Source organism: Varroa destructor, unplaced genomic scaffold (assembly GCF_002443255.2).
Source record: "Varroa destructor unplaced genomic scaffold, Vdes_3.0 BEIS01000005.1, whole genome shotgun sequence".
Taxonomy (NCBI): Eukaryota; Metazoa; Arthropoda; class Arachnida; order Mesostigmata; family Varroidae; genus Varroa; species Varroa destructor.
In genome coordinates, this window is record NW_019211458.1 from 7,727,143 (window position 1) to 7,752,418 (window position 25,276).

Sequence of the window (25,276 nt, forward strand, 5' to 3'; positions counted from 1 at the left end):
CTACAAGAAAGCCTTTCTATGCTCGAAATTCTGTCAATTTGTATCGAATACAAATTTCTATGTCTTTTTAGTGTATTGTTATAGCTTGGGAAAACGTACAAGAAAAGATTTCTTTATTAGGCACTCTTTTTTTCGCACTGTGAAAAAGGGGCGGGAAAAAACTATCGATTAGAAAAGGGAGTAAAAAAGGGAAATTTATAATGATACACTACGATAAACGGCTCCAGCTCTATAACGAAGCATTCAAACAGTAAACAACTATTTATCAACTAATTCTTTAAATGATAGTTTGATTTACTGGTGTTAATGCAAGCACTCGAAAGATCTGCGCATCCATGCCGCACGTTTTGAAGGATATAGCTAATTCATTCGCGCTAACTTTGTTCTTGCTAGGTGTGATAAAAAGCAAACCAATATATAAAGTATCAGTAACATATATCTTCAATTGACATAAGGGTTGCTTGAGTATCGTCATGACCGGTTGAACAATGCCAGCTTAACGCTTACAACGTGCGTCACAAAGTATAAAAGAAGTAAGCATTGCGGTAACGTTTGGTCAAATGAAAAGCATGGATGGTTAACACCAACAGTAAATTTACTTTTGAACAGCGAACACGAAAACAACGAATCGTTTTTGAAAATCCTGTTAAAGAAGTGGAACTGGTGATAGTAGTAGGACCTTTGGCCAGTCAACAACGAATACATCGATGCCAAACCGCCTAATCAATTGCATTTCAAGCGGCTCCTAGCTATGGGTAACCTACGTAACTATTCATAGTACAATTAGGTGCCAAATTGAATTATCTTGTGAGCGTTTGTAGCTGCAGTCATATCAGTAACCCTTGAATAAGCCTGGGGACCTACTTCATAGTATGTTCAACTAAGGTTTATTAGCGCCTCGTTGTTGATTCAATAGGTGATAAATTATCCTCGTGTGAGGAAAAACAACGAACTTGTACGTTATAAATCTCGTGGTTAACGGATTATTGTGGAATCCAAATCAATAGCAAATCAATCAGTTAGGTAAAAAAAAATCTGAACAGATCATTCGATTCTCTCCTTCGCGAAAAAAAACGACGTTTGTGCGCTGATATTCTTACATTAAATAAGGAATTGTACCTAAAAAAGCTACGACAACATAAGAAGGTGTATCGACTTCAAGCAATAACGAAGATAGATTCTTGCCGAGCTTTGACTCCATTACAAGAAATCCAACGTTTCTTAAGAAATACGTAGTTTGTGCTCACGCACAAACTTGGTGGTCTCCAAGGTTCAGGCCATTTAGTCATCCTACATTAGGTACTACGAATCTTGTCTGCTTTGACCATCGAACGTCCAGCTGCGGGATTAAGCTACTATGGGGCCGTCAAACGCAAATCCCACCACGACTAGCACAGCGTTAAACGAAATACCTGGCGCTACGAAATCTTCTGCTCCCGACGGAATTAAATCTCCAATTGTAAAAAGCGAGGCACTTAGGTTAGTTTTTATTGACTATTAAATGCATACATATACGTGTATATATATATATATCGCGCGAAAATTTCATACTATCAGTACTAGTGAGACGTGGTATTTAGATAGTGGTTGTGAGCCTGTCGTCATTTTTATCGTTTCAAGTAGTTCGTGACGGTACTTATAAAAGGCTGTGACCGCAACGCTTCTGCAGTCTGTCGACACAATTTTTTTAAATTTAGCGCCGTTTAGCAACGCTGAGCTTACAGAGCGTACATTAAATGGCTTATTTGCCGCAGAACCGTTCTAGATATAGATAAAGACTAAAATGAGATTTAACCTATGGTTAAAAAAAACCTCTTGCGTTGCAGTCAATGGAAACCCAAGTTCCAGATTATGAATCGACTGCAAAGTTTAAGCTTAAAAACTTTTCAAGGAAAGACTGAAATGGTCTATTTACCGTTCTTTAGGTAACAAGTAGGACTTAAACAGTGAAAGTTTGAAAGTTGTATATCTAAAACACTGTCGAGTTAAGTAATTGACATGCCCTGGTTTATCTTGTGTATAGATTATATGCGCAAAGGTCATGGTTTCGAATATTTTTATAACAGAAACTTTTCGACGTGCTTGTTTGATATTCGAAGATTAGTCGCTGAAAACATATGGCTAAATATGGTAAAATAGAGGATGCTTACGTAACGCCATGGTACTTTTGATTTTTACTAGATTATGTCAACGCTCGCGCTCTAATATACGGTTGTTTTTAATAAAAGAATGCACGATCTGGAAATTTTCGCGTTATTTATAGAATCTATTTAAGTCAAGAACGTGCACCGACGTTCAAGTTTTACTGGAAGAGCGTTTTCTCTTTGTATTGTATTTGTAAAACATATTTTATGTCAGATAAAATTTATAAATAAAAATTATATGTCAGAACATGTGTACGGGCTATACGATAGCCCATACACACATGCACTTCAGGTAGGTACTGCAATGGTTCTAAAAATCTATAGGATCGATGACGCTTACTTCAAGCAATAATTGGATCGGACTGGAAGGTAAGGAGGAAGTAATTGTATCTATCGTCGAAATTAATCATAAACTAACTAACATTGCACAATTTCTATCGATAAATAAATTTAACAGGAAAAGGGTCGGTACACCCTTTTCGTCTCCGAAAGCCGCTAAAGATCGCAGCAGTCTTGATGCCAAAAACAAGGCTGGCGTCGATTCATCGTCATCAGCCACAGGCGCAGGTTCTATCAGTGTCAGTGTTAATTCAAAGACCGACGTAGTCCCAAGTAGCTCTTCTATAGAACTTACGAAGAGTCAGACGGTTCTTTCTTCTGGTTCTGTCGCTGAACCAACTAGTGCGACCACTACATCCTCCGCAACGGGCGACTCGATATCGTCGAGCCACAGCAGGGAACGAAAAACAAATTTTGACGATAAAAAGAAAAGCTCACACGAACGCACTGGTGAGCTGTCAAACGCCTCTTGTATGTTAATATATTCTATTCAGTGAATATTATATTGCAATTAACTTAATCCACGCCGTACTATATAGCGGGAACACACGAAATATACGAAATCATATTTTACCAGTAATATCGTTATGCTCTATTGTGTTAAGGTAAGGGTAAGAGAAATAGGCTAACTATTGTAAATATTTAAAATTCCGCTATCGGTATCTAACTCCTACTCATCTTGTAATGTTTCGTATGTACGATGTTTTACTTTTATCGCGTGCCTTTCAGCGGACCCCGCATTAGCGAAGAAGAAAGAAGAGACACAACAGTTAAGAGAGGGAAAACGCAAACGCTCAAAAATTGTGTGGCTCATCGTTGTCGTGGCGTTTATAGGTATCGCAGCTGGGGTTGCCACATTAATAACTCTTCGAATACAAAGTGCCGCAGAACAGCAGAAGCTACAGCAACAACGGGCTCTAAATGCCACAGACCATGCTCCCAAAATAACTGAAGCCATAGCAGAAGATTTCAGTTAATGGTATGATTTTGTGATTTGCAAGACTTAATTAGAATATCAAACGAAAGGACAAAATATTCAGTAACCACTTATTCTGGCTTTACCCTTTACGGCAGCAAAGAACGATATGCTGGCGACAGGCTTTTGCCTGCTATTCGAAAAACCGTTGCTTTATCTATATATATTAAACTTTGGCATCTTAAAAATCTTTAGATTAGATATGCCTTTATTCGTCAATAAAATAAAGATCGAGCCGCAAGTCATTCGTGGGTCGACAGCGGCCAATAAGTAGGGTGCAATGATTTTGCACAATGCCTATTATCTAATAAAGGGCGTGCCTCTACCCTTAGTTTAAACCGCATTGCATGGACGGATTTTTTTGCTCTTTTTTTCCACGTTTTTTTCAGTTTAAGGTTAATAGCACATCATTCCCACGCTCGACGAAGAAAATTTCCTGGTCTATTTATATGGATGACTGTCTGCAGAAAGTTTAAGAAGCCTCCAGATCATCTTTTATAATACACGAACTCAAGAGTGTTTTAACAATGCTGTATTTTAACAACGGTAGCGAAAAATTAGATTTAAAAGTATCAGCTTAATAAAAAAAAAGTTATGCTTTTGTTATTTCATTCCATACTATGCGCACACGTTTTGTGTAGTCAATCTGTGTTACTTCATTCATACTATGCGCACACATTTTGTGTAATCAGTTTGTCTCAGAACAGACTTGTAAGTATGAAATTCTCATGTATTCTTTTATAGCGGGGCATTGTAATCCATTGGTTCCATTTTTGCGACGCGTGAAACGTAGGAAGTTCGTTATTGAACATCGTTTGTCACATTCGTTGGCCCGCTGAACAATAGCTCATCTTGTAACATTAACTAGTAGAAGCTGTCAGCCCATGCTCCTGAAGTAGCGCACCACACAGATGAAAAGTCGGATTTTCCGGCTTCTTTCAGATTCCTATATGCGAATTTAGTGCTAGCTGCAGTGCGCGAAACTATGAAACTTCTGAGAATGTCAAAACCGTTACGGAGGATTAAGGGGCCCAGAACCGTTACGGAAGGATTAAGGGGCCCGATGTCTTCAAGAAATTCTGACATAGAAATATTAAATTCGTAAAGCCGTAAAGCGGTTTTTTCTGGTGATGAAATGTCCAGTCTAATAGAATAGGAACTCAAAAGGCATTTCTCACCACACTAAAAAGCCAAACTGTTGAAGATATCATTATTGGATTTTATAACAAATATATCTGTAGTGTTTCCAAGGCGATTTCCATAATCTCAAGGGAACACGCAGTAAAAACGCATGGCCGAATTCTCTAGTGGTCCTGTCCTCAGTCCCATGATAATATATGCCTGTGTACTCAGCGGTTTACTGGGTCTCGCGCAAACACAAACGTTTCTTCGTGGCTTTCAGTCGGAATATTGTCGATTCGTGTGGGAGCGCTATATGTTAACAACCTAGATGTAATCAATGCTATCGGTGTAATAGTAACTATAATAATAGACAACTTCTAACGTTTCGTTTGAACTCTTTGTATCGCATGTAACACGTTATATTTTAACAATTTTACATACTTATATACAAAGGCATATACAAAAAATCTGATGTTGAGCTTTTCGTGTGTCTGCCTTAAATCTTTGTTTCTCGTGTTGTTTCGCAAAGCTTCCACTACTTTGATGTTAGTTTGTCAGAGAAATAGAAATCCAACATTGTTATTTACTAGGCTAGAATAATAGAATTTTTTTTAATACGCGATGTCAGTATACACATAACCTCACAGATAATGAAAATCGTTGTAGTGCCTCTTCTAATTAATTAGAGACAGACAATTGCCAAGAGCACTGCGTTCCATAGCTATGTTCCACAAATAAAATTGATTTGTACTTTTTTTTTATCACACATTGAAATCTGCTTACAAGCAAAATTTTTGCTGACAGAAGCTTAAAAGCAAGATGGCGAAACTAAAGAATGCAGTAAATCCAAAAGTTCAAGGAAGCTTTGGCAACACATATATATAATCATTACGCGGAATGGGTTTTACATGAAAATCTTCTCTATAAAACAGTCCCTCAAGTTATTAGAGAGTCAATTATTGCATTAGCTTATTCGGGTAATATTTTTCTTCAGTACGCGATGACTCAGCTTTCTATAGGGCGAACAACTGAAGCCATCTTGCCCTGAAAGTATGGAAAACAACTCAATTATTACTATAACACTTCGTCGCACGTACTTGCGCGAAATTACGCAAATTTGAAAACTAATAAGTGTCGACCAGTGATGGAAAGAGTTCGTTTTTCGGTAAGTAACCAACGTTTTTTATATAAGTTACATGCCCTTGGAATGTTTTTGCTAGGTATATTAGATAATGGAAGACCTAATAACAATGACATGGTAACGTTGCACAAAATTGCTTTAGCTATGCCTGCCATACACCAGACCGTATGACGCTCAAGATTCTAATTTTAAAACGATGAATTTAAGTTAATGGACCCTCAGTACGTAATACGTTACCTTCTTTTCGTGCATTTTGCGTAGAAGTCTTTCTCGCAATTGTTGCTCTTGCATGAGGAGAAGTTCTTTGGCGCTAGGAGCCCGAACAGATGCAGCACTGCTTTCGTAATCTTTCTGCTAAGCCGAAAGCAAATATGTTTCTATTGTAGGTATTTTCAATTGGTAGATATCAATATTATCATGAACTAGTTAGCCGATATCATCATAAATTATGACCAATATTTAGAACAAAAAGTAGTTAACGTGGTTCGATTTTAATAATAGCTTTTTACAGCAAATCACAATATAGTTTTCTTAAATACATACCGCTACTAACTGTATAAGTCTTTTACACAGTCTGCGGGCTTCCTCCCTTAACTGCCTTTCGTCTGATTCAAGTTTGTTTTTCTTTAGTGCTTCTTTTTCTTCTCGCATTTTTCTGTAGAAATCAACAAATAGTTCAGCTCATTAAGAAGATTATCGGCATGTGGTCTTATAAGGTACGGTTATAAGTGGTAGCAAATGATAATCGCAGGCATATACTACTGTTTAATATACTATGCGCATCTCTAAGAATAGGACATTAGCCTCTCATTTATTATTATTATTATTATATTATTATTATATTATTATATAGTTATTAAATAACTCTATAAACATTGAAGCCCTAGTATTCAAAGTAAATAAGGCGATCCATGCTTAATAATAAATATAATATTAGAGAATTGCGCAACCTTTTTAACTGCTCTTTCCGAATGACATTAAGAAGATTTTTTTTAGTTTTCGCGTTTTGCATTGAACGCGCACGAATCTTCGCATCAGAGAGGTGTCCTGTCCTGAAAAATATTGAAGCGAAGCCCAATTTCATTGTCTACATCAAAAGCTCCTTCTGTTCCTATTGATCGGACATTTTCATCTGATATTTAAAGTCATCTTCCAGAAACCCTGACATAAATGTTTGTATTAATTTATTTTATTATAATGATATAGGTGTACTTTTCCTGTGCAGACGACTGAATATGTGTATTCTTATTTATATAGCTAGATTTTACATTATGGACGTAACCCAAAGATAAGCTTGTTAATTACTTGTCGAAATCAACAATGATGTTTGCCGTTAAAGCTGACGACGCCGTGTCGCTTCGATCTCCACGCAACGGAGGTCGATAAAGCAGCTTCATTCCCCGTAAAGCATCCATAGCTTAAAAGCAACCAAGACACACTTAGTTACTTCAGGGGCCAGAATTTGGTTATCTTCATAATGACCTTGACATGACGGGATTTTTTTGCAATAAAAACTCTTAAATAAAAATTATATGTATTGCGGTGAAGAATCATTGTTTGGAGAAATATTATACCGACGAAAAATCACCTTTAACGAAACCGACGTATTCGCGATACTGTACATAGGCATCAAATACAAGATCGCAACTTCCAATTTTGCCAAAAGAATCTTCGCCAGATTTTAGTTTCTCCCTGAAATTAGGCATATACTTTATTATAATGTATACATTTCCATGGTAAGTGAAAGAAGTTTTAGCACTAAAATTAGAAACCAGAATGAATAATATAGAAATTTGTTTTTCATTAATATATATAAAAAGTATGTGCTTTCATTCAAAGTAGGAAACGATAACCCGCCACTGCATTTAGCTATCTTCATGTGTTACAGGTCAATATTAATTTCGAAAATTTTACTCCACGTCTAACGTGTTGAAGTCATATTTATTTGGATATGTATGGATATAAGACCATCAGTGCACTAACAAAATCATATTCACTCAAAATAAATTTGCCACTTTGATTGCCAGCAGAAATTTAAACATCAACAAATACCTGTCTCGGTGGTCAAGGATAGGTATGTCAACGCATCGGACATCAGCAATCGCTCTGAATACGCGATGAAGGACTGTAAGACTCGGATGAATGTCAGAACTTCCGCTGGAGGTCTCACGTTCTGCAAACCTGCGATAAAGTGAATTAAAACATAATTTATTATTTCTGAAGGCAAATAGTTAGACGCGATCGTGATATAATAAAAGCCTCAGTTTCTTATGAATGTCGAAGGCCAGTTTTGAGCTTCGGATATTTTTTTTCCGTATGAAGAAGACCAATCAACACGAATATATTTGCTAAAGCTTTCTTGAATGCAATGCGGAAATTGAAGTAAAATGGAAAGTTAGATTTACCAGTATAGCAACAAAGAATGCAATGACACTCACCATTTAATAGGTAGGCCTTTAATATGCAGCGTATCGGGACGCTCGCCCGGTCGCATTTCATCGAGGCCTTTGGCGTCTCGAAAGAAAGCTTCCCAGTCATGTCGAGACGGGAAAACTAGTTTAGCTTCACCGCAACGCACCCGGGCGGATTCGGGCCAACCTCAAATGTAACAATGCGAATATCAATGTTACTGAATGCAGGATAATATGAATGAAATTATTTCTTAGTTGAAGTGAAAAATGACAATCTAATAGTAACTAATGTTGAACTAAATCACGGATACGGTCACGGTAAGCGCATATATGCATTACTTTTAAATACCTTGAAGCTTTATAGCCGTATCCATGCGTTCAATGAGAAGCTTGAGATCCTGCCGGTTTGAAAGTTCTGCCTCGAAACGTACGATGTCCATTGTTGTCTTCGATACCCGGAGCGAGACCAAAGTTATTGGACGAGCCACCTCGCGAAGCTTTTCCTAAATCAAGTAAGTGTGCAGTAGAGCGGTAAAAATAAAAACAATGGTTTGATATACCACATCGTTAGGAGTGTCAAAATACAATCGGGGTGCATTACTGGTCTTATGGAATATGTCCTGCGCTCTTTGTAGATAGCTTGCTTGCCTATTAACTTATTAAGAACTAAAGAAAGCACCAACAGGCAACTTGGAATAATTGTCCTTCGTCGATAAACGGATATACCGCAAATCGAATGTCTGAGATTTTGATCCGGATTAAGCCTTCACTAACCTGAAGTTCCCAATTGGATACCGAGATGCAGTGTTTGGCGAGCGAAGCAGGAAGCAGCAAAGTGATGTTGGCTCGACAGATTGGCTTGAGGTATAGGCCCACACTGGGCTCCAGTTCGACTGCGTCCGAGATATCTGTGCATGAGTGAATCGAGGCCATATCGACGGGAGTGCCGAATTCGATTTCCGACAATACCCGCTCAAGGTCCCCGAATGTGCTTCAAAATCCCACCCGCTAAATTAACTAAAGACTAACCCTCTAATTCTCCTGACGGTAAAAACAATTAATAGTTCTAGATGATGACCGTCAACTTCCCACTTCAAGAGAACTAATAAATAAATACTTCTTGCAGATAATCCAAAAGGGAAATTGTGTAATAGTTGTGCAATCAAAAAGTAATCTCATGTATAACGCATACAGTGTCTACATCCCTAGACCCTACTCAGAAGCTCTCCATCTGCCCATTAACCCGTTTACATGTTATCGCAAAAAATGTTATAATGCGCCGCTATCATATCATAACTTTGTTGTGCGTTGTTATTGTTCCTTTTCGAATTCCAATGTACAAAAAAATATTTAGTTTAGCGATCCTCTGGGATTACAAAACAGCTGTTAATTCCGGCTCTGAATCGGGAAGAGGCTATGGCTTTAATGAATTGACGATTGTATAAGTGGCTGGGATAACTTCTATTTAGCCCTTGCTAGACAGAGGCTAACTCACGCCCTGGCGTGCACTAAGATGAACGGCGGTAGCTTTGATGAGCATGAAACAATATCACCGAACGGTAGAAACAGGTAAAGATTACTTTGTCACTACCACCAACGCCACAGTACTCGTCCCATTTACCGCATTCACCGCCAAATGGACATCACACATTGGCAAACACGGCAGCAGCAGTATCAACAAGAGACTTTTTTTTTGGAATCGATCTGTTTTTATTGTTGTTATTAGCGAGTAGCAGACGATGACTGACTTCTGCTTTAAAATCCTCATGCGATGGAATATGCATTTTTAACAATCCCTCTTCATTATTGGATCAGCCAACTTTTCTTTAGGTTCTTCTCATTTCGCCACCGCAATGTTTCGACATTTACAATGAATGGGTTATTCACAATAGAAATTGTATTTGAGAAGTACTACAATTAAGGCAACTGTCACGAGGTAAACGTTGCTAATAGTTTAACGGAATTAAGGAAAATAATTACTAAATAGAAATGCTGCATTAGAACCTTAGAAGAACTGCAACCAAACAATTGTAAGACTAGAGGTTTCAATCAACCTACAGCTCATGTTTGGCTAGGTGTAATTCGATTTTATAGCAGAGTTGATTGATAAAATGACTACAAAAGGGTAACGGATTCGGTAGTTACGATAAACGTAATAATCGTTGGCGTATGCTATAGTTTAAGATAGGGTGAGTATATCAGTGAAAAAAAAAAGAGTTAAACTGACGGAAAATACACATGATGGAAAGGCCACAAGTCCACCGAGTTTATCTACACCTATTAGTCTTTTATACTTATCATTCTACTAGGGGTCAAGCTAAAACCAATTCAAAACGACCCTTGAAGTGCACGAATTGGGCCAAGAATTCTATTAATAAGAAAGTGTGCCCAATATGTGTTGGATCCAAAAACTGTGTTAAAGCTATATTGTGGGGGAAGCTATTTATTACGTTACCTTTATTATAATAAATATAATTATTATTAATTAGCCTTTTATTTCTACACAGGTAACGTAAAAAATGCTTAGTAGTAAGACAGGCACAATATTAAAAAAAGGCTCTATCTGTTTTCTAAACATTTATGTTAGTTTGTCTGTCTATCGCTTCCAAGTCACACCGTAAAGCGGCCTGTTGGACTTGCATGTTTTCGTGAGTCGTTAGAGAATCATCCTGGAGAAAGCTGCTCATAGGGTGGAGCTGATTAAATCAATATTTAGCAGCCGAAGAAATTTATTTCTCTTATCGAGCATAATTGGATAAACTGACTCTTTTTTGATGACTTATTTAACGACGATCGCTGAGAATTCGTAAGTTCTCACATCACAACAAAATAGGCGCGGGACAAGACCTGCAGGCTCGTCTAATGATACTTAATATATAGCTCAATTTAATGTTTCATCAAGGATGAAACATACAGTTCATGAAATATTTCTACTAAGCCAGCAATATTTGCTCTCATAGTAAATGTTTTTTGAGGGTCAAATTTAAAACGTCTTTTTGAAGACGGTGTCCCAGTACGTTGGATCTGCCTAGGACTTTGGGATGAATTGGAAAGAAAAGAAATTACGAATTCAATCAAAGGATTTGCTTGCTTCAGCGTTTAAGGGACTCGGTTTACGGTGACAATTGTGCTATCTAGGACGTACAAACCAATTATTTTAACCAACTGTAAGCTCTTCAAGCTACTAGATAGGGTTACAACGGCTCAATTTGTTTGCATCTCCCATTGATGACCGTTACCACAAGCTGTGCCTATGATTTTAATGCTGGCATATCGGCTACGCTTAATCTGGCTTCATAGTCTGTCACAGCTTCTCGTACTTCTTACAGAGAGCTCTTTTTTACTTTGATAGTTTATTATGACAGTTTGTAAAATCCGTTTTCCGATTGTGAATCTCGGAAGTGACGTGTTTCACTACCCATCGTGGCCTCAGGCTTTTCAAAGCCTTTTATGTTCGCTGGATGATTCTTTCGAGCATTCAACTGCACCTAAAATCTCGTAGTATTGCACGTGTTACATTGTCAAAAATCTGCGCAATCGTCTGCGAAGTCTATATTGTACATCGGCAATATGGAAATGTGATGAAATCCAGCTGGTAGCGTTTTGACGGGCTCAAACAACATATGATACGAAGTCATTCTGGTTAACTGGCTTTTCTTTAACTGCAATAACAAAGTCCTGAAAAGCCAGCCTGTTTTGACATTTTGATAATAATAATTATAATAACAAAAGCCATAGTGGATGCCTAAAAAGTTGTAGGAAGTGAAGTAAAGTGTAGAAAGGATATGTGGGAGCGTCTTGTCTAACGACCGTGGACTTCTTCTATGGTTTAGCCCAAAGGCGGAACAGCACTAATATATTGACCGTTGATATAGGCTCATAATAGGAGCGTAATGGATGAAGATCAAAACTCGGAAAGGTAGGCTATATTGTACTCAACGACATCTTTCTATGACACCTGCCTGATAGTTGTCATTTGCTGTTTAAGTTGCACAAGCTAGTAATTTTAACTGGTGGAATTCAAACTAATAGTTTGAGTTATGCTGGCGAGAATTCCTTTAACTCTAGCGGAACGTGCTTAATACTTGTGACATGGTAATACATTGACAGCCCTTTGATTTAAAATGTGATCTATATATTAATATAGCGGCCAATGACTCCTATGCGACCTACGCAAAGTAGGCTATGAATGCCGACATTTTAGGCATGGAAGCTATAAATTCATAGGCGCTGTTGAATTTTGGAAATATTGGAATCTGTTTTCTTTGTACTTCTTAAGTTCCCTTGAAGGTTGCAGATTCATAGGAACAGGGTGTTTGAAAGATGTCGCAACGAAGTTTGACGGTAAGAACGGTAATCTTCCGTAAAATGTTTTTTTTTCTATATAAAGGGTAGAGGTAGTACCATGTACTTCTAAATAAGGAAGATTCCAAATAAGAAAATTTCCAAAGGTTTTTATAGACGCCGTCGAACGATGCTCCAAATTCCACGAGCTCTATCAAATTTTGCCGGTAAAAACTCAGACTAAGCTATTTTTTATTAATCGTTTTTCGTTTTTTTTTAAATTAGAAATATTATGTTTATATGGTGTAATTATGTGCGTACAGAAAAAAAAATAAGGAAGATATAGCGCCGAAGGCCACCTTCTAAACTCTCAGACTTTGGTTAATCTCTTATAGAATTGCATAACTTACTTCATGTATTTCCACATGGCTTGCCTGCCGGTCATGTGCAGAAACGCCAAAAAAACAAGGTCACACGCTGCGTAAACGTGTGGGCATACAATTTTAGTAACATACTCTTTCGGTACCAAACGATGCTGATTTGATAAATGAAGAAACTCATATACGTACCCATAACTGACACTAGGTTTTTGCTTTTGATAGCTCAAATCTGCATACATATTCTTCTTCTAACAATGAACTAAGGCCTTGTAAAGTACACCCAGTAAGATAATAAAATCAATAAATTTCGGTATTGTATTTGAAGATATATGCATTTAGATTTTTAAATCCAGTAATAAATTTTGCAATTGGCTCGACTTCAAGCACCATAAATTCGAAAAAAAGGATATAGTTGTTCCTAATCATCTGTAGTACCTTTTCTATTATCAGTCGAAGCCTGAGTGGATCAGGACAGTCCTCACCACAGCCGCAGTTCAATAAGCAGACGTTCAATGCTGGCGAATATACTGGCCACCACAACGTGCTCATAGAGAGCAAAACATCTTCAACAGATGGTAAGTTGTCTTCTGCTTGACGTGTTACCTTTTTGTTAATATTTAAATGGTTTTCTTCTTGATATTTCACCTGATGGCGATTAATTGTTTCCATTTTTTTTCTACAAACGACGTAAAATACAGCATATATACGACTAATAAGTAAGTTCCCAGTGTTATAGCATTTGATATGCAAAGAGGTTTATGGCCGAAGAGATTTTCTCCCGGTTAGTACGCCCTGTCCTGTGGCCCATAGGAGTATCTAACACGAGACCACTGGACACAAATAACCTGTGTAATGATACCACTTCTCCATATATGTAGTAATCATCATTATCATCGCGATTAGATAAGTGTTTTTTGCGATAAAAATCTGCTTTCAAGTTAAATTATAATAGGTTAATTGCTGTTAGGTAAGTCTGTAACATTTATACATCACAGAATCAAAGCGCCCAACGAGACGGAGAAGACGGACTCGGACAAGGAGGGTTTTCTTGACCATGGCGATGGTCGGACTTTTCGCTCTTGCGGTTCTTGCTGGCGTTGCAGTGCTTTGGGCTATCAACGTTGAGACAGATACACGTGAAGCTCAGCGTAACGTAACGAGTACAACTAGAAGACGGCGGGTACAATAGAACAATGGCTGCAACGAACACAACCAAGATGCCACTGTGTAACCATCTATTTCAAGTAAACTAGTATTCCTGGATAATGTTTGTACTTATGTAACATACTGAGATGTTGCAAGCGTCGAAAAAGCATGGCAATTGTATGGACGTGCCGTCAGATCCTTTGTCACCAATGTTGTTATATCATCACATCTTGGGTACCTTTAGTAATATTGACAAAATGATACTACTATAAGGTACCTATCACTATTAAATTTTTTTTTGTATGGGGACTGTATCTATGCCCAAGCAATCTAAACTATTAGAGCATATGGGTACGCGTTTACTTTGTTGTGTGGAGCTGTCATAATCTAATTATCTTCCTTATTAAATGAACAGGGTATTTTATTATATTCATTCTACTGGTTGGACCGACGTACGCCATATACAGCTACTGGCATACCATAAAAATAGCTGATTCAGTTATAACAGGCGATTGACACTATTGTCAAATTATTCCCTTTACTTAAAATGATATCGAGTCCAAATAGATATGTAAGTGGTGGTTAAACATAAGAGCAATAAACTATTGTCGCAATCTGAATATTTACAAGAAACCTTTGATTCTTTGCAAGCGTGTTATGGCTCATCCTTTGCTCATCTACTAGCTGTTCTTGCCGTTTGCGACTAGCTTATTTTCGAAATTCCAATAAGAAACGTTATATGATAGGAAAAAAGGCTTCCTTTACATATTTAAACGCTATTTAGATTTGAATGCATGCTGATTTTGTCCTGAATTATCCATTGATTTGGGACAGATGTGATATAAGATGGTTGTATGGGCCCGAACCAGCGACTTAGTTCGGACTCCCGTTATAAAGTTTGGGCTGGCCAGACAGAAACAGATTGACATTGATCTAGAGAGATGATGTTGAATACGCGAGTTCCCCTAAAGGATGTTTTTGACGTGAAGCTGCCCAGCAGCTCCGGTTATTTGTCTAGGATGCTTAGTTCTTGCCCTGTTGCTAAGTGCTCTAAGTAATCTAAACTTACTTCAAAATATCTTCACTGCTGTAAAGGAAGAATTACTCAAAATAAGGGAATCATTATAGATCACTTTTTCATTACAGCTTGAGATTTTGATTCTTCAAAAATGTCTTTACCTATTACTTGGTGCTAATGATTACATTTTTGTGAAGCTGTTTGAATGAGTCGTCCGGTGGTCGGTGAAAATTATCTACTATATAATAATAAGTGATGGAACATAGCCCCAATAGGTCTGAAGATTATGCAGTTCCTTACAGAATCTTCTTGAAACCCGTTTTATTTAACAACTTGAATCCATCGGCGTGTGTATGTTATTTGTGACTGATTTAAGTTTCGAAATATGAGTAAGCATATAGTATCAACTCCCTAATTGTGACGGTCCTAATGCTAATTCATTGTTGAACTGAGACGTAACTTAGACATATTCTTAATACTTCGTCGTCCCCAAGATGTCAAAATGTCATTCGTAACACGTTAGTCGCCGACTATTTAAATGCAAATCGATACCTCAACTCCATCAGCGGTAAGTTCTGATCTTTTCAATAGGCAATTTTCGTTGGAGTGTAAGGTAACCGAAAATGCAAAGGAAGGACCCGAACGTCTCGCAAGCTAGCTAATTACTTCATAGTTATTTTGAAAAACACACGTAATAATAAAGAAAACGTTATTGTTTATTTCAAGCATATTATCTTAGAGCCATATTCCAGAAAACACATAGAAACCCCATATCCTCTTAGAAACACTTGTTTTGTTTGGAACACAGTAAAGAGTGCTTGTGTAGCGTAGATGGGAAACGCCTACGTATACTTAAATTTGGTTTTATGTTTATTGGTTAGTATATTGTTCCCTACGTACTAATTAAAAATGGATCAAATTTATTTTTCGCGCCTTATGTTAAAATCATGTATTGTATATATAAAAAAAGCTGGAGTAAATCTACGACAATGGACGATGACGTCGATTTATGGTTGAGAAAAAAGCTTTGAGCAAAGGCGTAAGCAGGTGTACAGTTGGAGATCAACCTATCTCGGCTATAGACGCTGACTACTATATAGTGTTTCATATCTAAATGTAGCTTACAATAATAATACAACATGCTTCAAAACTCGGCTTGTCTAAAAGGGTCCGGGTTTTGCAAAGCAAGTACGAATAAGAGAAACCCTTAAAGTAGTTAGTCGGGTAGGCTTCGATTATGTACCTTCAGACGTGAAGGGACAAGGTACATCGCATTTGGGTTAATTTTACGCAGACCGCTATTCTGCTTTCGACATTCCTTTTAGAACAATCATAATTTATAAAATTCTGATCTAAACCATGCATCTTGAAGACAAAGCAAGTTAGCAAAGCAAAAAATTGAAGCAGGTTACGTTTCACAAAGTGAACATTTCACGCGCTACTCATCTCTTATTAAATCTTAGTTAAAACCGCAAGCAAAAGGGGTCCGCACAAAAACTAATTGGAAAACGCCTGAGACCTACCGAATTAAAGGTTCTCACGAACGGACCAAATTGCGCCACTGTTCACTTAACACCCCGCACTCCCCCTGAAGAGAGTAACGTGGAAAGGGCAGCGTGAGTTAATTCAGTCTTTTGTCGTTATGGTAACGCAGAGACTGTCTCGTACCTGATCCGGCGTTCTTTACCGAACGACTTTTAAGCTTAAAGTGAGTATTAGATCTCAAAAAAACAGTAGTCGAGACTAAATATGGCCTATAAACTATATAATCTAAATACCTGATCAGTGCAGACTTTGTTTTTATAACCTAATTAGGTTTAATTAGTGATTAAAAAAAAGGACAGGAACTAGCAATGCAATTTTCGCTAGAAGTTATTATTGTAGACACGCAATTGATTATTGTTGTTATTATTACTCATGCTTACTTCGTTTAAGAAAAAGCTAACTTATGGCCAAGTGAAAATTGGCTAGTGCGGTCTATTGTAAATATATGTATGCGCAGTTCTATTTGCTCTTTAGTTTTGCTCTAGGCACCTAGACATTTCGGAGGACGATCTTTAATATAATAGACCGAATGGTTTGAATGATAACCGCATCAATCATTACAGATACTATTCATTTTAGACGCCCCACCTATTAAGCAAAATTAGCTAATGGAAATGTCAGCTGCTACAGAAGTTTTGGCTGAATTGGGGCTGTTCGTCGATGAACAAATGTCGCAACTAAGACTGCTCGACCCGCAGAACGATAATTCAACTCTGCTTAGAGAGCATTGCAAGTACGGAAACCTTCATTTACGTTTCTCACTGGTTATTATACAATGATTATTTACATAATTGTTAATAACATCACATATTTATAGGCTATTCAGTAACTCAAGCCAATAAACTAAACACGATAGCACTGTGCTGTGAACTTTGTTGGACACTGATTGATCCCAAATTATTTAAAGTGAGGAGCTAATTTGCAGACAAGAGAATGCCCCTTTGTGGCATAATTCTGGTTCTCTGTCTCAATTTTCTCTTAGGAAATATTAGCTTTATCGGCGCTATTTAGCGGGTAGAAAATATTTGCGTAAAAAATAAATTAGCGTTATGACAAGATCAAATTTGGTGGGTATTTATATCAGGTCTTTGGGTGTCTACTACTATAAGCTGATATGATGCCATCAAAGATTAATGACTTTAGAGACGAAGAAATTGTTTATTGCTGAAAATCAACGTTTAGTTAAATTTGTTTTTCGAAGGTGAGAGCGCCGGTGGACCCCATCGAAAATTGCCGAAAATACCACGCAATGAGGCCCTTAGCGATATAGCAGTTCTAGACAGACGCAACCATTTACGAACGGAAACTCGAACATTGAAGACCGCATAGGAAGTGGCTACACGTGAGGACTTAAAGCGGGCAACGAGTCGTTATGATGACGGAAGCAGAACAAAGCATAGCCATTGAACCTCATTTTCATTCCATCTGAGAAATATGCGCATGTGATCTGAAATTGCGATGAAGGCACTAAGAACAAAAAAAAAAGCGAATGGTGGATTTCGGACGAATTAAGTCCAGGACAAATGAAAAAAACGCGTATTGTGCTTTGGGAACGGTTTTTTACTAGCAGGATATCCGCTTAGATTACACTGTCGCCGTAGACCAGACATGGCTTTGTTTGTGTTATCCACCAGAAAAGAATCAACAGTATTGAACAGGAAAGAAAGTGATTTCGATGGCAGTACCAGATCGGTACTCGCGTAAGCTAATGCTCTTGTTTGCCACTCCACTCTGCTCCTTCACTATAACTCCGTTGAGTTATTCGATAACAATACACTGCGCCTTATCGCCATGCTGCAATCAGGGCCTACATCAAGGAAGCCAGGCTCGAGCGATGGTTGTGCTTCCTAGATTCTCCAAATATAACTCATCCGTCTAATTTCGATTGCTTTCTTGTCTTAAAGAGGGCGATAGGTGGCGTAGCGTGTCCTACCGTCGATTCTCTCAGACAAGTTACCCATAACAAGATTGGGGGTGGTAGTGCAAACTACAAATAGATGGCCTTTAAGGAACTTCGAAAACGCTGGCTTCAATGTGTAAATAACAATGACGATGATATCTAGGATAGTCCAAAATCCCACCGTTCCAATAGTCCAACATTATAATGTCTAAGTTATTTTTTTGACCCGCTAAATAACTCCAGATAAGCTGACATTTTTTTGTGGTACATTTTACATACACACATATACCACTAATGTAGTCGTGAATAAGTGTACAATAATGCATTTTGTGATATTTATGTTTCCGTGGTACGTTTTATACGATGAATATTTGTCATACTTTGACAGTTTGTTCCAATTGTTTCAGGAAATTCCTTTCTCAAATGGAAACCTTTAACGAGATTAGTGAAAAATTCTTAAAAGTCAGCGATGATCTTAGTAAGAAGGTGGACGAAGAACGACTAAAGGTAAATATTGTCTGTTTAAAGGTATCTTAGTTATTATTAGTACTATTATAGTCCCTTTTTTTAATATTTTCAGTTTGCAGCTCAGGAAATGAACAAGGTAGGCCTAGAATAAAAAATCAAAGTTAAACGTGGACAAACTCGAAATTAATTCAAGACTAAATAATATAATTAGGTAATAACTCAATAATTTTTGAGTTAATTAATAAAGTTCAGTAAATAACGGAACTCCTACGGGATAAAATATTTAAAAAATTTTATTAGTATAGCGATCCTTGGTGTTTGCGAAAAAAAAATTTAGGTAAAAATAGATTGCTGAAATAGTGGAAAAGCAGTATAAGGTAGAGGTTCCGTATAATAGAGCCCGTGGAGAATGCATGGGACGCCGCTTTTGGCAAGCGCTCAGTGTGATGCCGAACTATACAGCGTAGCCAATGGTGTGGCCTGACACTGTGGTCTGTACAAATAAACGTTCAAACTCATTTAATAGTAAACTGCTTATTTTGTGAGCGACACGAAAATGCAGCTTACCATCTACAGAATTGACAATCGAGGACCCTAAAGTGGGAACTTAATTAAATCGTTAACAACCGAATCGTATCTTGAGTTTATTCGAAATGTTAAATTATGCGAAATGTTAAATTATGGTGTTTTTCAACAGCCGTTGAATTCTATAGTGAACTTATGATAACGTAAGGACAGCGGTCTCTATCACCCAAAAATTAGATGTATTTTAATAAGACCAGATTTTGTTCAAATGATAAAGAGATTAAAACTATTAATTTATTAAGCTGATTCTGCTATTGTACAATTTTAATCGTTTTTAATCATAAATTAATGTGTAATATGTTCAAGAAACATTACCAAGCAAAGAGTAGGCTAATTTAGAAAGTGCCCGAAACTTGCCGAAACAAGATTTAGAATATTAATAGTTTTTTTTTTTTTTTAGGAACTAATTAAATGTGCTGCAGACAGAAATTATGATACATCTTTTATAACATACGCCGCGTTCGCTTTCTTCTATTTCTCTCAATACGTCGAAATAAGTTACGGTTAATATTTACTATTTCGTAAATCATTATACGATTTGAAATCAACATACGTCTATTTATTATTGAATAAAACCGCAACTATCTCATGAACTACTCATCTTCAATTCGCTAAAAAATTGAAATCAAAATGATATCGTCATGTTAGCTGACCTCGCAAGACTTCGATTTGCCTCCGAAAGCTCTGGGAGTTTCAGCCCATTTCTGATGCTTGATTTTTCTGTTAATAATTGCGAAGTCACGACAGTTCTAAATAGCGCCGATGACGCTCTGCGGAACCACCAGATCCTCCTTTCCTTGCTAGCACTTTTGGATATTTCTCCAGTTAAAATTTTCAAAAAAAAAATACTCATCTGAAACCTAAGAGTCCTGTTGGAAAATCACAGTCGACCACTTCGTCCTATTGTACCAAGGCTTTAAAAGAGGCAGGTCAATTTATATTTCAGTTTTTCTTCACGGCTGAAGTAAACAGTGATTACCGGAATTGAAAGCCTTCAATCCTGCTAACTACTGTTTACTTGCTAAATATCTACACACATGTACTGAATGACTTTCTCAGTCCTTCTGCCTGAAGCCTTAGCGATTTTGTCTTCTGCAGGGCTAGGTTTTTAAAATCCAAGTCCTGAACATAGCCACGGTTATACTTATAGAGATACACCCTATGTCATATAGCGATGCACTTGAAATTCACCACATTTTTTGAAATGTCTAAAATTTCGCCATTTTATGAAAATCGCTATCTTCACACGGCGTATTTCTTTTTTAACAGTATGACAGTCTCAAAACCGAGATGGCTACTAGTTTTGCAGCTAGTACAATTCGCGTATAATCCCTACCTGAAGCCTGTTTTGTAACTGCGGTATTCTCGTACTTCTTCACCTCAATTTTGATGCATTTACAAGATAGGCCAGACTATTTGCCCCAAATTGCCAGCCTATGACTATGACAGCGGATAAGCTCTAGTGTTCATTATATGTTTTGTACGAGCCGTGACTAGAATCAGTATTTTACATGTACATGGAACACTGAGCGAAACGAAAAAAAAGTGGAAACCGGAACATTAAAGCCCATATATTTTAAAAATCGTTCCAAGAATTAGAGTTGGAAGCTTATTTTCACCTTGCATACTAACTGGACTCCGGTCTAATTGGCAATCGGTTAAAAGGGAGAATGTATGACCCTACAAAATGTTTAGACCGCTGTTTAGCTAAAATAGTAGTGTGCTGCAGAATAGATAATAGTTCTGAAACAACAAGGTTGTGTTAAAAGTACGGGTGTGTAATTAAATTGAAAACACAAAGGTTCTTGTTGACTTAAAAAATAACACTGAAAATTTGGTTTTATGTATAAAAATGACGATTTCTGTTTTATTTCGTTATAGGCTATGGGCTCGCGTAATCGTCTCATGTTGGTGGACAGGGAAGCAGAGCGCAAACGGTTGCAACTCGAACAGCTGTTGTTAGAAAGGAGAGTGCAGCTTGAAAGACTTCGAAGCCATGCGTCGAGCTTACGCGCGGCGAAAGAAGATCTCACCGCTATGCTCGAAAAAGCCCAAGGATAATGGCGAAGTTGAAGATGCTGCGAGATTCTGGTTCATTACCTACGCTGTTCTGATTGTACTTCGGTTATCAACCAGATGTATAAAATAAAAAAGACATCACAATCAGGCTGGTAGCCGTATGTATTTTTTAATTATTTTTTGTTGTTTTTTGATGAAGCGTCCTGTATCCGGCGACGAACTATTGAAATGTGCGTATGCATTAGAATTCTGTAGCCCTTGAGGTAAACTATTAGAATACCCGATGATAAATACTTGTGGTATATCATATCTAGTATCATATAGTCTTGTGTGCATCTACGGTTATTCGAAGACACAATGTACTTCCATAATTATAGAATAGGAGGTTGTCTATTTCTAAAGGCTCTGCGACAGGTTGTAAGGTTTCGATGATCCAATAGGCAAAGCTAAAGTAATTCAGTTCAATCAATAAGCATCGATTATCAGTATTAGCGTTTGTTCTGGATAAGCTGCATTGTACCGTCGTCATCAGAAAGCTCTAGACAATGGACAAGTTTAAGTCCATCAATTGGTCCTAGGTGGATCATTAGAACATTAGGATTATTCATGACTAGCGAACAACCAAAAAGCGATCCTTTGAACCATCGAATAATTGGCTTCTTGGTTTAGCCGTGATGAGTCTAGATGTCGCCACTTTCTCATAAATTTTTTTAATTAACGGTATTATTCAGGCCTTGGTAAGACACTGGTAGTTGACTTCGTCTTTTTTTTTTCAGGTAAATCCGATCGGTTCGGTGGTCCTTACTTCCCTCTTCACATGTCTCGGTAGGTTACGTATCGTCATCGCACAAGAACGAAACTTCCGCGGGAAAATGAACAGCTTTTTAGTACTAATGACAGTTGTTTGCTTAATTTTGCCGATGCAGCCTCAATTGCGGAGGTTTGCGCACTTTTTAGGTTTGATACTGTCAAATTCCAAATTAAATCATTAGTAATCGGCTAAGCAGGGGATACTTGTAAAATCTCAATAAGGAAGATCTATAGTGTCAGGTATCCATAGACCACACTCAATTTTATTTCAACCGTACTTTAAAAACACTTTGGGCCATAAGTATCATAAGATTATATATAAGAAAAATTCAATAGACCAAATTATGATTCACAAGTACACCTTGGATGAAACTCGTATTCGCTTCATGCCTCTGTGATACTGCACGTATACAAAGTTTGTCCAGCGTATGTCGAACCCCAGCCTTATCACGCTCTTCACATTTATTTTTACCATTCGATTTTTAATTGTCCGTGTCTTTGGAAGTGGCTTCCTTTATTCTACATGTTCATCGATTCAGTACATCGTTCACTCTAACTGCGCATGACATTTTCATTTATTGCTATTAAGATAGAACTTAATTGTACCTTCAAAAAAAAGCGTGCATGCTACGCCGCTTCGTTGAGTGAAACGAATGGCCTGGAAGGACGAGCAAAAGCATTACCTCACAGCCGTCCTTCCTGCTACGACTAGACGCACACTTGTCTGTTGGCAACCGTGAGGCCAACTGCTTTAAATTGATTCAATGAAAAATCAGAGGAAAGGCAATGTGCTAGAGTACAAAATAGCCGAGAGCAGACGCACACGATGACTCGAACGGCGACAGACGCACGAACTAACGCTTGACCAGCAGACATGGTAACGATTAGGCGAAAGGACGAAAAGATGTTTTGCAAATTTGGTCATATCTGTGACAATGCGGATCTCTGCAGACGCTTTTGCCCTCGTGTGCTTGTTTACCATGGGTTACTTCGTTACCTTATCGAGTAGGCAGTCGTTTATTTTGAATCAATTTCGATGAAATAGTTGATATGACGACACGCTCCCGAGGATCCCGCGCGTAATACCACGGCATGATATTGCAATGGTGATTACCGACAAATTGATTCTTGAATAAAAGAAAACCCGAGTTCGGTGAAAGGAATGTTGATAACTTCTATAAAACGTAAATTGTAAATAGAATTAATAATGGAATCATGTCAGTAGGGCTGCGCCTAAACTGCACTAGCTATAGCCTACCCTAGGCGAGTAAAGGGACATGCTCAGCCTATTTAGACATTTATCTGTGTATATATCATTTTTGCATGTCCTACCAATATTGAAACCTTTCTCCCATACAGTTATTGGGTAGCTATGTGTGTATATGGATATGGATTGAAGACATAATAGAATGTCACCTTTACTTTGTCAAAACGAACACAATTAGTGCGTTCAGATTTAAACTAGATCCACTCATTCCTATCCAAACAATAGTGCCAGCTTCGCTTACTTATCGCCCTATATATTCTCTACATAAGCACAGATGATGTCCCGTTTTGGTGGTAGCTGTTTTAACAGCTATTGTCAATTCGGTTCTGAACTAGAAATTGAAGTACTTAGAACCACGATTGGACTTTTGGATTCAATTAAAAAGATGCCTCTCTGCATCGCCATGAAGTGCCGACATATTATATTCTCGTGTGGTATATCGATACCGAAATCGAGCTACAATTTAATCGAAAAATTCGAAACAAACGCAAAAAATACAATTCACAAGGGAAACAATGTTAGTCGAGCATCCTCTACTCTGCTAAAAAAAAAGGGGGCATGGAAGAAAAAACACGTTAACTGTCGTTTTCTGTACTGCATTCAACGCTAACGCGAGAAAAGATTGATCAAATAAATCACCAAATGTATAAACGAATCTTTACTTCAGCTAGGAATGATTTTGTTACGATTATATTAGGGTTCAGTGAAACATCAATTCAACTTCACAGAGAATTACATATGCCTCTGATTATTATACTGACCCAGGTGGCCTATCTTGCAGTATATACTATATAAAAATATATTAATAAAGTTATAGCTCTATCCCGAGTTAAGCTCGACGTATCGTGCTTGTAAGAGGTCTGCTGTAATAATAAAATAGTTATTTTTATTATTACTTGGGTGATAAGATGCATCGGCTTCCTCAGACGGGGTAGTGTGCGCAACAGTGACAACGAAGACTAATGAGCTTCATTTCTGTCGCGATGGGCTGGAATGGATCCAACGAAGCTCGTCCTTCTCTTACCTTCTGTACACGCCTATATGATAATTTAGACATCTAGCAATTTCGAATTATAAGATAACATTGCAAGGTCACCCTGACCCATACAACATCATTACGCGCGAAACCTACGAACAAATTACTGCGCCTGTCCAATCAGTACTGTTATACTTTTTTTTTCTGTCATCTGTGATGTTCGATTAAAAATAAGGTGGCTTAGTAAGTTAACTGCAGGACCAAACAGGTGTCCGGCTTATTACTACACATAGACAACTTTTTTGTGTTTCTCCTGCGAAATATTCCGCAACATCAAACAGTTTTTCTCCGGTTCACGTACTGATTCGTACTATAGTGGATTAATATAGTTCCACCGTACAAGACATTAAGAGCTTGTAACATCAACGGGGCGTAAAACCCGAGAACAAGTTCAACAAATTCCTTGTCAATACTATATATAAATAAAAACGATCTGCGCTTGTAATACAAAAGCAAAATATGTTCATTTATGAATGATTTGTAGGCTTTCAAGACATTCTAAACAACAAACAAGTTATTTTCAATTATCTTATAGAGAGGTTCGCGAATGAAGATATCTTACGGGCTAGAGAGCATGAAGATTCTGCCTAAAGCAATGACGTTTCACCTTAGCACCTATATTATGCCTTTAGACACAAGTTTCAAAGGATCCAAAATAACAACTGCTGCTGTATAATCCGAAATA

General features: G+C 37.6%; 3 protein-coding genes across 10 annotated transcripts; 2 read left to right on the forward strand and 1 right to left on the reverse strand.

The window, feature by feature from the left end:
- The first annotated feature begins 56 nt into the window (after positions 1-56).
- LOC147755231 (uncharacterized) lies at positions 57-5,615 on the forward strand. 2 transcript variants are annotated; one of them, XM_086991624.1, is made up of 4 exons: positions 57-1,479; positions 2,602-2,954; positions 3,213-3,462; positions 3,849-5,615. In XM_086991624.1, exons 1-3 carry the CDS (start codon positions 1,358-1,360, stop codon positions 3,458-3,460), a joined length of 723 nt encoding a protein of 240 aa, XP_086847750.1. In that variant the 5' UTR covers positions 57-1,357; the 3' UTR covers positions 3,461-3,462; positions 3,849-5,615. The 2 variants fall into 2 exon arrangements, with proteins under 2 accessions (XP_086847750.1, XP_086847751.1); XM_086991625.1 differs by having other exon boundaries at positions 2,602-2,933.
- Xe7 (A-kinase anchor protein 17A) lies at positions 3,641-9,834 on the reverse strand. Of its 2 annotated transcripts, none has more exons than XM_022807143.2 (10): positions 8,908-9,834; positions 8,483-8,636; positions 8,161-8,320; positions 7,775-7,903; positions 7,311-7,414; positions 7,028-7,139; positions 6,673-6,774; positions 6,266-6,377; positions 5,960-6,076; positions 3,641-5,625 (listed from the first exon to the last, which is right to left on the reverse strand). In XM_022807143.2, the coding sequence occupies exons 1-10, from the start codon at positions 9,064-9,066 to the stop codon at positions 5,587-5,589; spliced, it is 1,188 nt and encodes a 395-aa protein (XP_022662878.1). In that variant the 5' UTR covers positions 9,067-9,834; the 3' UTR covers positions 3,641-5,586. The 2 variants fall into 2 exon arrangements, with proteins under 2 accessions (XP_022662878.1, XP_022662879.1); XM_022807144.2 differs by having other exon boundaries at positions 5,960-6,073; positions 8,908-9,833.
- An 85-nt stretch (positions 9,835-9,919) lies between these two features.
- IFT20 (intraflagellar transport 20) lies at positions 9,920-25,063 on the forward strand. Of its 6 annotated transcripts, XR_015329393.1 has the most exons (8): positions 11,421-12,052; positions 13,248-13,372; positions 13,793-16,669; positions 17,070-17,239; positions 18,814-18,913; positions 21,341-21,626; positions 22,255-22,303; positions 24,464-25,063. XR_015329393.1 is itself a non-coding variant. In XM_086991628.1 (6 exons), exons 4-6 carry the CDS (start codon positions 17,115-17,117, stop codon positions 21,518-21,520), a joined length of 405 nt encoding a protein of 134 aa, XP_086847754.1. In that variant the 5' UTR covers positions 9,920-10,069; positions 13,248-13,372; positions 13,793-16,669; positions 17,070-17,114; the 3' UTR covers positions 21,521-21,633. The 6 variants fall into 6 exon arrangements, 4 of the variants coding, with proteins under 4 accessions (XP_086847754.1, XP_086847753.1, XP_022664737.2 ...); XR_015329392.1 differs by having other exon boundaries at positions 22,255-25,058; XM_086991628.1 differs by lacking the exons at positions 11,421-12,052; positions 22,255-22,303; positions 24,464-25,063 and adding an exon at positions 9,920-10,069 and having other exon boundaries at positions 21,341-21,633.
- Positions 25,064-25,276: the final 213 nt, after the last annotated feature.